The 17084-nt window shown below is 37.2% G+C and overlaps 2 protein-coding genes across 9 annotated transcripts in view; one reads left to right on the top strand and one right to left on the bottom strand.

Annotated features, from left to right (window-relative positions):
- Positions 1–2887: 2887 nt before the first annotated feature.
- LOC135216982 (pyrroline-5-carboxylate reductase 3-like) lies at positions 2888–14714 on the bottom strand. 6 transcript variants are annotated; one of them, XM_064252521.1, is made up of 8 exons: positions 14565–14714; positions 13950–14293; positions 13047–13117; positions 7045–7352; positions 6720–6807; positions 5605–5697; positions 4514–4586; positions 2888–4029 (listed from the first exon to the last, which is right to left on the bottom strand). In XM_064252521.1, the coding sequence occupies exons 2-8, from the start codon at positions 14023–14025 to the stop codon at positions 3875–3877; spliced, it is 864 nt and encodes a 287-aa protein (XP_064108591.1). In that variant the 5' UTR covers positions 14026–14293; positions 14565–14714; the 3' UTR covers positions 2888–3874. The 6 variants fall into 6 exon arrangements, with proteins under 6 accessions (XP_064108591.1, XP_064108594.1, XP_064108593.1 ...); XM_064252524.1 differs by having other exon boundaries at positions 2888–3984; positions 14565–14711; XM_064252523.1 differs by having other exon boundaries at positions 14603–14705.
- Positions 14636–17084, top strand: part of LOC135216983 (cyclin-dependent kinase inhibitor 3-like) — an 80018-nt gene continuing 77569 nt past the window's right edge. For all 3 annotated transcript variants that reach the window (XM_064252528.1, XM_064252530.1, XM_064252527.1), the window contains exons 1-2: positions 14636–14770; positions 15177–15289. In XM_064252528.1, coding sequence (XP_064108598.1) covers positions 15257–15289 — 33 coding nt within the window. In that variant the 5' untranslated portion in view covers positions 14636–14770; positions 15177–15256. The remainder of the gene's footprint in view (positions 14771–15176; positions 15290–17084) is intronic.

The raw sequence follows: 17084 nt of genomic DNA, 5'->3' as shown, positions 1-17084 counted from the left end.
CCTAAATTAGCAATTGCTACTGATACTCTTAACATATAGTTTTCCATTACACATTTTAACTTTTAAGAGAGAAATATGGATACGAGTAGTTTCATGCACCATCTTCCTCCAATAATTTTAATGAAGTCTGCCGTCATTTGACGACCTGTTATGGTAAACCGAAATTCAATGTTTAGACAAAAATTACCTTTATTAAAAACTGTATCTGTCGCTTTATATTATTCCTTTCATAAAAGTTGATGAAATTAAATTGTGTTGTCACATAGCAATCTTTTTGTCCAGCTTTCCTAGCTACATCGGTACGAATAACCAGTTTTAGCAGTTTACTTTCTTGTACTCCACTTTTTTATGCAGTTAACCATATAAAGAACAGAGTATAAAAGGGGGCCACCTGTTGATAAGCAAGTTTCACAAGTGAAGTATGGAAACTAAGCCATCATACCTTTTTTTTTTTACCAATTTTCCATTTCAGTTTATCTCAAGTCTCCAATGGCAAGTTTTTGCAAGTTTTGGTCTAACAATGTTACTTTTACTTATTAATAGGTATCCAAGTCTTGACCAAAAACAGATTTTAGTCAAGTTTAAATCCACTTCTACCAGCAGTATTCACTATCTGTCCTAAGCACTTTATTTTAACCTGTTTATAAATTCACATGAATATTGTACACCCAAGGATCATTTACAAGAGACGAAAGGGATTTTTTTTATGATTATCAGTTAAATAAAAATCTTTAATTACACTATTTGCAAACAGAACTGAGTAATTACTACTTGTGTTTGTAATTGTTCTGCTATTTTAGAGCTTGCTACTCTTCGCATAACACCCTCTATGAGAGGTCCTGTTCCTCACAGTGGGCCATGCATAAAGGTTTCCTAGATGGCACCATGTGATCTCGACGGTACCTGTCAAGAAGGAATTTCAGATTATTCCCGAGCAATCGAAATCAAATGCCCTAACTTCTGCCAAAAACAATCAATATTGGTTTATTTCCAAATGTCACTTGGCCCCAGTTGCTAAGAATTTTTAAAAGGCTTTTGCTCCTCCCTCCCCCCCCCCCCCCCCCAAAGAAAAAAAACTTACTCCAAGTTAACCCCGAATTCTGAGCACATTATTTCTTTGAATTCTATAATAATCCCCATTACTTCAAAAACGAAAAATCAACCACTTTGAATCAAGTTTAATTCATTATGACATTGAAACAAAATGAATCCTTTATATTTGACTAGCTGGCCTAACGATCTACCACGCAAAGTATCAATACTAGAAATTTTAGTTTAGAAAAAATAGTGCACAATTCCTAAACAAAAAAGTTTTAAGGTATTGTACGTAAAGATAACTTCGGTAAAAACGAAGAAAACAAAACAAAAACAAAAAAAGGCAAGCCCCCTCTTGGCATACGGTAGACCAAGTCTACCGTATGCCAAGAGAGGATATCCTCCCCACAACAGGGGCTCCGCCCCTGAAGGGGTAGGATTAGCTTGAAAAATATTTAGTTTGGTCACAAAGAAAGCTCAGTTATGCTCACCTTCCAAGGCTGAACAGAAAATTACGTTCCCGCGCTGTCCGCAATTGGTGCCTGAATTACCATTTAGGTTCTGTTGACAGATATATACCTATGTCACTTTGGGTTGAATTTCAACGCTGCACCACTTGGGAATCTGCAATAAAATACAAAGTTAATTAACAAAGGACTGAAAGGTTATGCTGAGAAATACCAGTGACGGGAGGAAGGAAAGTGCACGAGATATTCATAAAAGAGTTGCAAACTTTTACCGATGCACAAAGTTAAAACCACAAACGGAAATGCACAAGAATTACATTCTTTTCGACAATGAGCAGACCATTTACACCACAGTAAAGTAACCTCACAAAACAAGACGTCTTACCGACGATACGGAAACATACAAGAACTACGGCCACTATCTTCGACAAAAGATGAACCAGTTACCTCACAGCGAAGTAGCGAACCACGATCGTCACAGAACACTCCGAGTCACACCTTCATCGTTACCGAGTACCGACATCCGAATGGTTTCTTTGGCTGTTACTGCGCAGGCGTCCACTCAGGAGCTGGCAGAACAAGGATGACAGTTATTACCCGAATTAGCTGATTTAGCTCTTCAATTCAACGCTTCTTCTTCTTCTCCTGTTGTTCGACAGGAGATTCAGGTGGCTTCTTAAACAAGCCAGTTAGGCGATCAGAAATGTGAGTAAAGTGAATTAAAACTAATAAAGTTGTTATATATAGTATATATATATATATATATTATATATATATATATATATATATATATATATACACATGTACATATGCGTAGATGTGCGTTTACCATTATTAGACTGGATAATCAACTGGCAGAAAATACAGAAATTGCGCATACTGTTTCAATTCATTATATATGTAGCTTATTGTTTCTTATTCTGTATTACTAACGTCATTACACTTTATAATTTGTTACATTTTAAAGTTTATTGACCTTTCCTTCAAACACTTGTTTTAAACTCGCTTTCACATTCACTAGTCCTGTCTATTGGGCTCCAGCTCCTCCCCCAAACCCCCCACCCCGCTAGAAAAAAAAATGCATGGCCACGCCCTTGCAAGGAAGTTAAAAGGATTCGTGTAAAATACTGGAGACTTGGATAGTCTCTGGCAGTACCTGAAAGAGTTTTAGAGCCAACTGTGTATATTTTATCAAGTCATTTTAGGTTGGGACTGCTAGCCCCATACCCACAAAAGATTCTTCAGGAAACGGACCTCTTTCGTAGCCCCAGTCCCCGCCCCACGACCCTCTAGAGTAGCCCATCTCAGGTCTCTCGTTAATAAGGTAATTCTGATAACCAACGGACCACGGGGTCCATTTACACCTGCTTTAAAAAGAAGAAGCATTCAGTTAGTTTGTTTATTGTTAATAATTATTATAATAAGTACAACAAGAACAAACATGCTAACAATAATAGCAATGATAATATTATAATATATCTATTACAAAAGCTATATAAAAATGTATTTTAAAAATTATGTCCACTTCTGAATCAATATATACCTATGTGTGTGTGTGCATGTATGTATGTAGAATCTATTGATAATTTTTTACCAGATACATATGTAATTGTAATAGCCACAATACCCTCTTAACATCTCGAATTCTTCGTGCTTTTTTTTTCTTTTTCTTTTTTTTTTTTGATACGCTTGTCACTACAAAGCCTTGAGATCCAAGCGCAAGAAATATGAAGAGTATGATGTCCGGTAGCGGGAAACGAACCCGGGTTACCTTGCCACGAGAAGGATAAGAGTCTATTGTCTCTCATACGTAGTGCATATATATATACCTGTCGTTTTCAGATTTATTTCTTGGAGCTGAAATAGACCAATCCCAAAACATCGTAGCCAAGTGGGCAATCGTTTTTAATGTGACTTTTTTTTCCTAGCCATAATTATGACTTTTTTTCCTATGACTTTCTTTCCGGTCTTTTGAAAAAAAAAATCATACCATTTCCACCTTACATCTAGCTTAGCACCGTATCTCATTTGGGAGTGAAGCTATTATTATTTAGGTAAGTGACTGAGATAATGAATATATCAAAGTGAGTCTGTTTGCTACGTCCAGTTTTTATCTGAAACGTTCCTCTTTATGTCTTATATATTCTCTTTAGTTCCCTTTTCCTTTCTATTTTAGATATCATCCTACTCCTTTTCATGTTTCCCTTTATCTTCGTGTTTCCCTTTATCAAAGCTTCTGTCACTATTGGTCTATCATTGCAATTTTCCTCTTCATCTTGTTCATTTAACATATTTCCACAAGTTCCTCATCCCTCTCTCTTCTTATGAATCATCTAATTTTCAAAAGCTGATCTTCAGTCACCATAGGTCTATCATTTTCCCGAGGTTTCGATGGACTTCACCGTAGCGTCGTGGACTGCGCTTATGAAGGCAGCTCTCAGTCCGTTTCTCTCTAGGGCAGCCACGCCTTGGATGGTACAGCCTGTTGGAGTGTGAGAATTTCGTGAGAGGTCATGTCCCTCCCTGGCTTTAAAGACAAAAAATAACAGTTCGTTACAAAGGTAATGGGTTACAGTATGGCCAGAGAGAGAGAGAGAGAGAGAAATACTGTACATACAGGCTTATGTTTACTTATGTTATCTTTCAAGCCAATGGCTTCAGTGATAAAAAACCTAAATCTCCTGGTCTCGAAGCAAAAAATAACAATTCTTTATATAGCAAAGGTTGTAGTGTGGCCCGAGAGAAACCTGAGAGAGGGGGGGCCTTTAATTCAATGCCGAATGACCTCCCTGATAAGAAGACTCAAATAAACATCTTATCAACTAGAAGATTAAATAAAAAGTTGGACCCTTATCTTCACAAATGAATCCACTTTCCCAAATTTAAATGATAACAGTGGACATAACAATCGTGACGCCAGTTTAAGGAAATGAGATGAATAAATTCAAAAGAAATCCCAAGAAGGCCTAGGCCTATACTGTATACTCCGAGAGACGATTTAATAGACTCACCTCCCGGTGAACAGACTTCGTCCTTCAACTGGCCCGGATGTTTACCAGTTTCCAGAACCATCTTGGCCGCTCCCTGGAAATATTTGAATATGTTAATACAGGAGAGAGGAATATAATGCGGTTCTGGTGCACGGAGACGTGTTTCTTGCTTCAGCTGAGCCTGTCCGATATGATTTTATAATTGGCAATTAGGACGTGGTTGTTTTCCTAAGAATATCGTTCTTGGTCAAAGATTTTTCGCGTTGAACTGCAAGGTTTAAGACCACTGAACGTTGACATAATAATAATAATAATAATAATAATAATAATAATAATAATAATAATAATAATAATAATAATAATAATAATAATAATAATAATAATAATAATAAAGAAAACGATAACAGAGCCAAGTGTATGTTGCAAAAGAAACTTATAGGAGTTATATCCACTACAGACGCAAATATAAATTCATTTGTTTTCAGGATAAGACTCAATTTTACACAGGTACTACATGTTGTAACCTTGCAGGTAATTTCAGAACAAATGATTAAATAAAATATGTGTATAACTTGGTTGTTATCAAAAGGAAAGTCTCAATTTCACGTCATCCTTAAATTGTATCAGAAATAGTATGCAATGTTTCTCATCTTTCTCTGTAGACCATAATAGTTATTTGCATATAAATCACGTTGTCAAGAAGGAAATACATAATCTCTCGAAGCTACTTTGTTCCTTATCTCAATAACTTTCCCACCATTGTACATTCGTATTGCATTGTGATGTCTCAGAAAGTGGAGAAGATAATGTATCTCGGAGGTCACTATTAACAGACCGACCGGCAGAAGGAATGTTCGGTCTCATTGCTCATTCACTCATTCTTCGGATCTCATTTCCATCGGACAATGCAACGAGAAAGGCCCTGTGTCATTCTTGTCTACATTCTTGACCCTTCACTGGTATCTATATCACTCTCGCCTTCATTCTGATTAGGCCTAAATCTGGCTTTAGGCTGAGCTAACGTGAACGACTTTGCCAGAATCATTTAGGGCTCTTTATCTTTCCCTTTCATTCTGATAACACACTACTTTTTTTTCTTTACTTTCACTTACCATGACTGTTTGGGCCGCCAATTTCAGAGACAGGGGTCGGGGCAGACCCATCCGTACTCCTCCGTCTGCTAATGCTTCAATGGCCAAGTAGACCTAAGTAGGAAATTACAATGTTAGTGACCAGAATCACATTAGTCATATATGGAGGAATATAGGAAAAACTCGCACGTCCACTAATAACTAAAGTAGATATCAACCCAGAACTTCAAAATGTGCATTGTAATTATCTTGTGCAATGTCTAGAAGAAATATTTCACACCGGGGAAGGAAGAAAGGACAACAGGATATATATTTGTTTTGAAAAATATGCTGTATTTGTCAAAGAGAATAAAAACCCCGAGTTAACATCTTATGAAATCTGCCTTTGCTCGAACACTGCATAGACCTATAATGGCTCCAAATTTAGTTGCATTCACTGTAATTAAAAGAAAAAAAAGGAGCTTCGATAACATACTGTCTGCATATGAAACTTTAGCAATATTTACCAAAAATTGTATATAAGTCTAACTACTATAATAGATTCACATCAACCGTGCATTTAACGTCTAGGCCAGTCCCTTACGACGCTCCTGATTGGGAGCACCGTCAGGGAATGGCCTAAACATCGGATGCACGGTTGATGTGAATCTACCATAGGCAATACAAGTTTTAAAACAGCCACACATCGACATGTTTTCCAAATAAAGGAAGGAAAAATAATCACCTTGAGATCTCGGCCGGTTTTATGTGACATTAGTCAGTTATTTGCCCTCATCTTATGCCTTCATGGGCACTTGTGCTTCTATTATTTTTTTTCTCAGCTTGTGGAGCTTTAATCATGCTCATCGAAAGTTATATTCAATCGAAATACCCTGGAATTCATACTAAAGCAAATCTATTTCTAATCCTAAGACATTTGACATTTAAACCCGTTCTCACCAAATAATCTATAAAATTGAGAATATCTTACAATATTTGAGTTATATGTAAGTCATTCAACGTATTTTCTTCAATAATTGGAAAAGGTAACAACATCCATAAATGGCTTATCAGGTACCTTTCTAAAAGTAGCTATTGAATCCCACTGCTTTACGAATAGGTCTAGCGCTAGGCACTGGAACATCCAATAGACTTACATAAGCCGGTCCAGCGCCGCTAAGACCGGTCACCGCGTCCAGGAACCCCTCAGGAACTTCGTCTACCTCCCCTACAGCAGAGAGTAACCTGACGGGAAAGATACAGAAATTCGCATAGATAGATTTCTGTCAATCAAGAGATTTTGTGTAGAAAGTGAGTGGTGAGTTTCCTGTAGAATAACGATTGCTAATTCGATGCCAGATGCTCAGCTAAATTCACTTCATATTTATTTCTATTACTGTTATTTTTATTAACAATCAATACTTAAGAACTTGCAGCGAGGATCGCAGAACAACACCACAACTGAGAACAGACGAGCCTCACCTGCGGGTTGTCTGTACATCTTCGTCAGTAGCGTGAGCTCCTCTGCAGAAGACAGACGCCCCCAGCTGCACCAGCGCCGGGGTGTTGGGCATGATCCTTATCACCCTGCTTTCGGGGGGTAAATTGGCTTCCATTGTGGCCAAGGTCACGCCCAGGGCTACGGAGGTCACAAGGGGTCGGGCGGGTGTCACGCAGGGTTGGAGGTCGTGTAGGACTCGCGGGATGACCGCTGGTTTCACGGCCATCACGACGACGTCGCTGAAGGAGGCGGCTTCCCTGTTGTTGTAGGTGGTCCCACAGCCAATGGCCTGAAGGAAGGTGAACGGTACACGAAGTTACAGTTATTAGTCGAGAATATCTTCATTACTGTTTATCTTTACTCTTTGTGGGAAATTTGTTTCACTCAGTGGGTAGATTGAAGGAATATACTCTACAAAATTACGAGGGTAATTCCTTCCACTGAGTGTTCTCTAGTAATACAGTAAATTGTGTAAAACGGGCTGTTAAGCACACAATTCTTCCGTGCGCCTAACGTGTTTTCACACTTGCGTCAGAAATTCCAAAGGATTAATAATTGCTTTGTAAGCTTAAGTAGGCTAGTTAAATTCAGGTAGGAGTAATTAGGTAAATGCAATTAAACTAATAAGGACTATGAATAAATCAAACCTAGGCCATAAAATTCCCAGGGCAGTTCAGTTTGGTCCCAGAATTCAATTAAGTTTCGACCCGGTTAAAATAAAATCAAGGTAAACTAATCCCAAATAGTAATGCTAAGTAAACAGACAGACCTAATTGACTAAATTTTCTACTACGCCTATGTAATTATATAAACCCCTGTAAAATTGTTCAATCTGAGTCTATGCATCATTAATTCTCACAATAGCCTAACTACGTAAAAGGGCTCAAAATTTAGTTAAGGTAAAGAAAACAGTGCATTACGTCTTAAATAAGTAAGTTAAGTTAAATAAGTAAGTTAAACGTTAAAAGACGAAACCGCTTCCTAACGAATGACCGTTGGCTCAAATCAGCCGTCCAATCATGGCAGTCTAGCCTTTGCGGAAAATTGGTATGTTGACCTACCTTTAAGTTAACCCAGTTTGGACACACACCTTTTAATTCACTCCTAAACAAAAAAACAAATCCTATATATTTAATCAGCAAGCCCAGCGACCTCTAATTATATTCGTGGAAATAAATCGGTACGTAGACAAGAAATGTTATTTTACTTGCCGAATTTTCCGACGACAGATCAGTGCGAATGGCCGTTTCAAATTTTGGTTGCAGATAAGGATTCGGATAGGATATGGTAGGATAGGTACAAACAGGAAAGGAGATCATACAAACCAATTATCTTACGGGTTATTAATTTCTAAAACCCTACACTTCATAAATTAAACTCGAGACGAAGTTTACGAAACAAGTTGCCGTCCGTCTCCCATGCTGTCTGTTTGAACAAGGCCCCAAAAAACCAGCGCTCGACCTCTCGCTATCCCCCGAAAAAGCCTGTCAGGTCAATGGTTCTTATCACTCCCTAAATCAATTAAATAATTTCTTAACTAATTTGAAGGGACAGTTAAATCTATTTATTAAATCTATCTATCATATTTTTAAATGCTAAGTAAAATTAATCAGATTATTCAAAATATAATATTAATTTTCCTGCAGAGCTTATACTAAAGAAAAAGGGGTATAGTTATTTTGTAGCTCTTAGCAGTGACTTCGTTAAAGGTTAGAAAATGTATATGTACAAATAAATTTACAACACTCTTCTTTTCAGCATAATCCCCTAGGCCTATACTCTAGCTACGAAAGGTTGAGACTTTCCTACAAAAGGGTACATTTTCAGGATTAACCTCCTCGAGGTTAAGGTTAATCCTGAGAGTGGACATATTCGAGCGTACTGTCCAGCTATTTGCTTTTAATCACAAGTGGCTTCGTTTTAAAGTAATATATGCCATGTTATGCATGCTTACGTTAACGTATCTACCTACTTATTTACATAGAAGGTACACACACATAAACACGAATATATATATATATATATATATATATATATATATATATATATATATATATATATATATATAACTTGATCACGAAATATATATAACGTGATGCTATGTATAAATAAAAGGTAGACCCCCGGAAGAAAAAGAAAAACGAGAACTGCAGAGATCTTTCCTTCTTGACACATACTTATATGTATATATATATATATATATATATATATATATATATATATATATATATATATATATATATATGTGTGTAACCCTAATTAAATTTTGCATTGGGCAATTTGAACAAAATGTACAGCAAGATCCAAGTAGTATATTGTTTTGATCTTCGTGTTTTGCTTTTGTACCGACGAATGGAGGGAGGTGACAGACAATCCGCTTATTACCGTGATCCTTGGCCTTGGTGGTCACTTAATGCCCTTAATCATCCATACACGAGGAAATGGCAGCGCCGCTCAAAAAATCTGCCAAATCCACCAAATCGTTACCCTTTTTCCTGAAAAGTTTGAACGGGTTTAAGAAAATATGGCAAAAGTGCTAATCACCCTCGAGTCTCAACCTTTCGCAGCCATAGTTTTATACTCTGGCTACAAAAGGTTGAGACTCGAGGGTGATTAGCACTGTTGCTATATTTTCTTAAACCCGTTCAAACTTTTCAGGGAAAAGGATGACAATTTGGTAGATTTGGCAAAATTTTTGAGCGGAGCTGCCATTTCCTCGTGTATGGATGATTAAGGGAAGTGACCGCCAAGGGTCACAGTAATAAGAGGATTGTCTGACCTCCCTCCATTCGTCGGTACAAAAGCAAAACACAGGAGATCAAAACATTATATTTATAATGAGACCTTGTCATACGTTTTTCGAGTTGCTTAATGAAATTTTAATTCAGGGTTTATATTATATATAATATATATATATATATATATATATATATATATATATATATATATATATATATATGATATATATATATATATGTATATATATAAAGTAAAATCCTAATTAAATTTTGCATGCATGTATATATAAGCATATATACACATGGCAAGATATATTACTTATACATCGAAGCCACTTGTGAATAAAAGCAAATAGCTGGACAGTACGCCTGTATATGTCCACTCTCAGGATTAACCTTAACTTCGAGGAGGTTAATCCTGAAATTGTACCTTTTTGGATTAGAATTAAATTCCTCCTTTGGCAAGATGGGAAACGTGTCAACGCCGCTATACCATATCGTCTCTTTCATGGCGATTTAAACTCTAGCTACGAAAGGTTGAGACTTTCCTACAATTAGCAGCGTTGACACGTCTCCAATCTTGCCAAAGAAGGTATTTAATCCTAATCCAAAAAGGTACATTTTCAGGATTAACCTCCTTGAGGCTAAGGTTAATCCGGAGAATGGGCATATACGAGCGTACTGTCCAGCTATCTGCTTTTATTCAGTGACTTCGTTTTTAAAGTAATATATGCCATGTGTATGTATGCTTACGTTTAACGTACTTTACTATATATATATATATATATATATATATATATATATATATTGTGTGAGTGTGTGTGTGTGTGTGTGTGTGTGTGTGTGTACACACATACACATGCAAAATTTAATTGGGGTTTATATATTATATATATATATATATATATATATATATATATATATAATGTATATATGTGTGTATATATATAGCCCTAATTAAATTTTGCATCAAGCAACTCGAAAAATGTATAGGAAGGCCCAAGTAGTATAATGTTTTGATCTACGAGTTTTGCTTTTGTACCGACGAATGGAGGGAGGTGACAGACAATCGAGACAATCCTCTTATTACTGTGACCACGGTGTGACCCGCGGTCACACCCTTAATCATCAATACACAAGGAAATGGCAGCGCCGCTCAAAAATTTTGCCAAATCTACCAAATTGTCACCCTTTTTCCTGAAAAGTTTGAACGAGTTTAAGAAAATATGGCAGCAGTGCTAATCACCCTCGAGTCTCAACCTTTTGTAGCCACAGTATAGGCGTTGCCCCTTACGTGGCCGGCTCTGCCACATCAAATATTCCAACTCAACGTTTTATGGTATGTGAAGGCAACATAAGTTGTACAACACAAATATAATTGGTTGCAGATCAATTTTTGCCTATTATTAAATGCCCTCGTAATTTTCTAGCATTTAACAACAATAAAACAAATAGTTTATTCTTAAACGTGGCAAAAAAATTTACAGCGTGCCAGTTCCTCTCTCAGGTGTTAAGCTGACCTCAGGGCATAAAAATGTCAAACAGCCCTGCCTCAACAAGGGAAGCTCAGTCAAAACACTCACTGACTCATTAGAGTCTGTCGCCTTACAAACATGGAAGGAAATCCTCATTCTCGCATTGATCTTCATCCACATGCTCGAGAAATCGTTCAGGGGGTCGTTAAGTACTTTTCTAAATAAAAGGCAAACCGTGGACCCATGGAGGATGTCAGAAAAACACTGCAACGTGCTTCAGAAGCAACAATGATACCGGAGAGAACAATCAGCAGGATGTCAATGAAATCATCAATTCTTTTCTTTCATTCGTAATGAAAATATTCACAAATGCTTTTCATTCATTCTAAATGTAAATACTTATTCAAATCCCAAAATGAATTTATTTATATAAATGAATTGTTATGTCAGTTTTATATAGATAACATGAGCAGTAATAAATCTATATAAATAGTCCTGACATTCTTGTTCTTATGTATTATCAATATGGCATTCATGACCCAAATAATCATATATTTGTTTTGACAAACCCTTATGAAGACTATAAAACAAAAATAGATATTTTCCATCGGGTATGGCATTCGTGCATAGGTATCTTGTACGTTAACGATAAAAACTGATACAGAATCAAAGAAACAAACAATGAAATATTCCGAATAAATGGCAAAGCTGGAACTAAGTCTGTAAAGAAAAGACGATATAAAAATAGAAAAATGTTATGAATACTCTTACTGGAAAGAAGCTGAGGACCATAGTACGAATAGATAATAAATTAAATTGCTGCCGATAATCTTATTTATGTAACCTATGTCCATTTATGCTGAGCTCTCTTATCAGTCTACATACACAATCCTTTTCGAACGTCAACAGCGCTCTCTCTCCCTTTGTATATATATATATATATATATATATATATATATATATATATATATATATATACACACACACAAAAACAAGTAAATTAAAAGTGTGAAAGTCCAGTAGCTTGTGTTAATCACGAGAAAAGTCCAAACACAGAGACCTGGAAGAGTGTGGAGGCAATAGGGAACACCCAGAAGTATACTGCTCCCAGGAGACATTAACAAAGGCCAAGGAGGTTAAACCTCCTTGACAGACTCACGGATTAAAAGGGGGTAAATGGGAAGGGTAGACCTTTAAAAACTTGAGAGAAGTACATTTGGCAACATAGGAGACCACCCCTAAATCGCCATGAAGGAGCCGATAGGGTATAACTGTAGGAAAGTCAAAACCTTTCGTAGCCATAGTTTAGTCAGAGCGCTGTTTTTGGTGAGCCTTTTTCTGGGTGTTTCTAACATTCATCTCCAACGGATATATAATGAAGTAAATAACTTACAGTCAAAAATACTTTTTTATCTGTATACTTTATACCTTTCCGTGCAAAACAAGAGGTTGTGATCACTCACATATGGCCAAGAATGGGTAGTGTTCTTGAATTTATGTGTTCCAGAGTGTGTTATAGCTCTTCAGCAGGTTATTGTGTCTTAGCATTACTCAAACACCAACGAGCACAATCTTATCTCATCCTTTCCCTACTTACAGATCCCCCGATTGAGGCCACAGTCTTCGTGTTTACAAAAGACATTCAACTGAAATAGTTTTACAACCCCATCCTCCCCTCCCCCTCCCCACCCCAACAAGCCCCCACTAGCCCCAAGACACCAATAGATTTGAATTACTGTAGAAACCAAGCCTACGAGAAGGTCCCCTCACCGCCATCTGATCCAGTAGATGTTGGTCCACCTTCGGCGAAGAGACCACGATACCCTGCGGCTTGGTTACACCTGTCAATGAAAAGCGAAAACTTGCACTATTATTATTAAAAGAAAATTGAATGTCTAATTTAAAGAAAATTCTATTGAATCTTATTCTTTTGTGCAAACCTGTTGCTTTAAACTAGTCTAAATGCCTTTTTGAAACGCAAAAGTATAAAACACAAATCAGATCATCAAATGAAACTTCATTCAGGCACTGCGTAGCTGAGAGAGAGAGAGAGAGAGAGAGAGAGAGAGAGAGAGAGAGAGAGAGAGGAGCAGGAGGCATAGAAGCTGGTCAAATGGGCGTGGCGAGGAACGGAGGAAAAAGAATAAATATATGAGCTGATGCTATGTCGACCTTGGAAGGATGTTGAGAGTTCTCTCTCTCTCTCTCTCTCTCTCTCTCTCTCTCTCTCTCTCTCTCTCTCTCTCTCTAACAAACAAACACACACGCACTGAATCCAGGCGAAATTATTACGAAACAGAAAGGAATTCCCGTCAATCTAACTCCTGCAACAAAATGTGACTTGCGATACATAAAAGTAGCCATAGGCCTATCATTCTACATTCCTAAATAACTTTTTTCAAACGTTAAGTCTAACTCTGATGATTTAATGCAAAGATCCTCATAAAAGCTAGCATAAATCTAAACGTAAACAGGATTGAGAGAGAGAGAACGAAATCAATGCCAATCTTAAGTTGATCTCAGGTAACCTTTATCTCAAAATTATCTCTTATCTGTTTACGTAAAGAGCAACTAGTACTGTACACACGACGACAAGCAAATCCACTCGCTAAGAAAGTATAAGAACTTGAAAGCAAATAAAATATAAACCATAAAAATAAAGTAATGACTCACCAGCTGCTATAAGACCCTTGGCAAAGGCCTGTGCCATATTTCCAGCGCCTATGAAGCCTATTCTCAAAGTCGCCATGACTAGAACGCTTGGAAAGTTACGAACTTTATTTTACACCACTATCTCACTTTGATGTGGGAGCTTTTCTTGCGACACAATATTTCCGGTCATTCAGAGGTCCCAGCGGTTGTCATGCAATTGTCCTCCTTGTCCTTTCATGCACCTGATTTTTTTCAAATCTTATGTATATAAAGTATTTAAATACCTCTTTGGGTATCATTAACTTTAGCGTTCGTCCTTTAGCATGATACTTTACCGCGTAGTTTCTCACTATCAACCGCTTGTTCTAATAAAAAATAAAAAGAAAAAAAATAAGTTATTTTTCCAGATGTTCTCTCATTAAATTAGTCTTCTCTCTCTCTCTCTCTCTCTCTCTCTCTCTCTCTCTCTCTCTCTCTCTCTCTCTCTCTCTCGTCTCTCTCTCTCTCTCTCTCTATCTCCTCTCTCTCTCTCGCTCTCCTCAATCTCCTTCTCTCTCTCTCTCTCTCTGTCCGTTTCGCATATCACAATAGCATTAACATCACTGCAAATAGCAATAAAATATACAATTATCTCACTGCTGACAACTTCTTAAGAAGCAAAGGCAAAGTCACACATCTAATCAAGTCTTATAATCTTTTCCATTTCGATTTTCGTGACACTTGGCACAGTCGTTAGAAGTGGTCCGCTCCTCAGCGTAGCAGCGATGGAAGGTTTAGACACTCGGAAGGTTTTATTTTTTGGATTCTAACATCGCTGGCCATCCCTTGTCTCCAGGTGCCAGGTACGTTTTTTGTCACATAACTCGATATTGTCCAACAGAGCTACTGATCTATTCATTGACACTTCAAAGTTATTTCAACTTTTAGATTATAAAATGACACGCGTTTTGTTCAATTTTTACACAAGTTAACATTTCTGCATTTAATAAAAACACTAAATCCTAACCAGTAACTTGGCTTAACTTGGGCACGTTGTTGCCATACTGTGAACCTGTCTCGATCTCTTAAAAAATGGTAATCAGCTGACCAATGTAAACACGCTCGTCAAGTGTGACCTTGTTTTACCAGAGGCGATCTGGAGGCTGAATTTATTTGTAACGATGGAGTTTTGTTCAGTTCCTTTCTTTAGGTAATTTTAAACCAAATGACGTAGACGTCTTTAATGTAGTTTTCCAAAAACTTTTCCAGCACGTGCCGTGTGGATGGAAGACCCACAAACGGAATGGCCGTGAACTTCGAAGCCTGGAGCGAACCCGGAGAAGACATGCATGTCTGAAGATCGTCTGCCCGGCCGGGATATGGTCAGTGATGAAGAGCATTATATATGAATAAACCTGGTTGTTGAAAGGGTGAGTTAACTGATACATAAATGGGCCGAAATTCTCAAAGTAGCCTGCGTCACCTCTTCGATATGAAGAACGGAATTGGTACTACAGTCGAAATTCGAGTCAATATGTAAATAAACGTACTTATTGAAGAGATGAGTTATCTGATGAACAACTAGGCCTAAGCTTCTAAAGTAGTCTGCGTCACTTCTATATGAGGAGTGGAGGTGTAGTACAGTCGAAATTCGAAGCGATATATAAATAAATGCACCAATAGCGAAGGAATGAGTTAAGTAAAGAAAAAATAGACCTAAGATCCCGAAGTAACCTGCTCCACTCATTCGATATGAAGAACGGAGGTTTGGTACAGCCGATATTAATTTATTTTACAACCGGTCGGAGTTTCTGTTAAAAGCATCGGAAATCTCTGGTCTGGTCAAGTTCAGATTTCAGTACCAATCATTTATCTCTTATCAGTGCTCTGTTATCGGACTTCTACCCCTTAATCTTGGTTACAGAGGCAGTTCTTAATATTGTTATGATAATCGGCCGGTGTAGAAGCTACGCGTAAACGCATACATACGTTTACACTGTAAATTCATACACACTGGGGATATATATATATATATATATATATATATATATATATATATATATATATATATATATAATATATATATATATATGCACGCATTAAGCTACAAATGTCCTTTAATATCTAATTCGCTCTACCTCAGAATTAATATATATTCATATATGTTAACTGAAGGGGAATTTTTAGTTGATAATAATTTCTGGGTTCCTAGGTTCGCGCCCGGGAGCCGACGAAATTATTATCAACTAAAAATTCCCTTCAGTTAACATATATGAAAATATATTAATTCTGTGGTAGGGTGAATTAGATATTAAAGGACATTTGTAGTCAAATGCGTATATATAAATCATGGTGATGTGATTAGATTCATATATATATATATGTTACGCAAAATGTGGATAATCGCCAAATGTGTACATTTTGCTATTAATTTAGCCTATTGTGTACAATTTGCAGCGCTTGGTGCCTGCAAATTATACACAATAGGCAAAATTAATTGCAAAATGTACACATTTGGCAATTATCCACATTTTGCGTAACATATATATATATATGTATATATATTTAATTATTAATATATATTTATATATATATATCTATATATATATATATATATAATATATTATATATATATATCTATATCATATATATATGTGTGTGTGTGTGTGTGTGTGTGTGAGTGGGTGCGGGCGTGCGCGTAGTATTTATTAGCCTAAATGCCTTCTTATCTCCTGGACTTCTTAATATTTTGGTAAAGCCTGTCACTTAACAAGCCAGAACAGAGGTGAGGTATAAGTCTATTCCCGCTCAGATGTACTGTAGTAGATTCGCATCAACCGTGTATCTGATGTCTAGGCCGGTCCCTTACGACGCTCCTGATTGGCTGTTGATAAGCCAATCGCAGGGCTGTGAACTCTCAGTCTCTCGAGAGAGGTCACATAGGCAGGATGCATGTTCCACCTCTCCTTAGGGATATGTCTTTCAAAAGTATCCCTCAGGAGAGATGGAGTATACATCCTGCCTATGTGAGCTCTCTCGAGAGAGAGACTGAGAGTTTCCAGCCCTGTGATTGGCTTATCAACAGCCTATCAGGAGCGTCGTAAGGGACTGGCCTAGACATCAGATACACGGGTGATGTGAATCTACTATAACAGGAATTGACTCACCTGCGCCATC

The sequence above is a fragment of the Macrobrachium nipponense genome, chromosome 7, assembly GCF_015104395.2.
Source record: "Macrobrachium nipponense isolate FS-2020 chromosome 7, ASM1510439v2, whole genome shotgun sequence".
Classification (NCBI taxonomy): domain Eukaryota; kingdom Metazoa; phylum Arthropoda; class Malacostraca; order Decapoda; family Palaemonidae; genus Macrobrachium; species Macrobrachium nipponense.
This window is presented reverse-complemented; position numbering and strand designations above follow the sequence as displayed.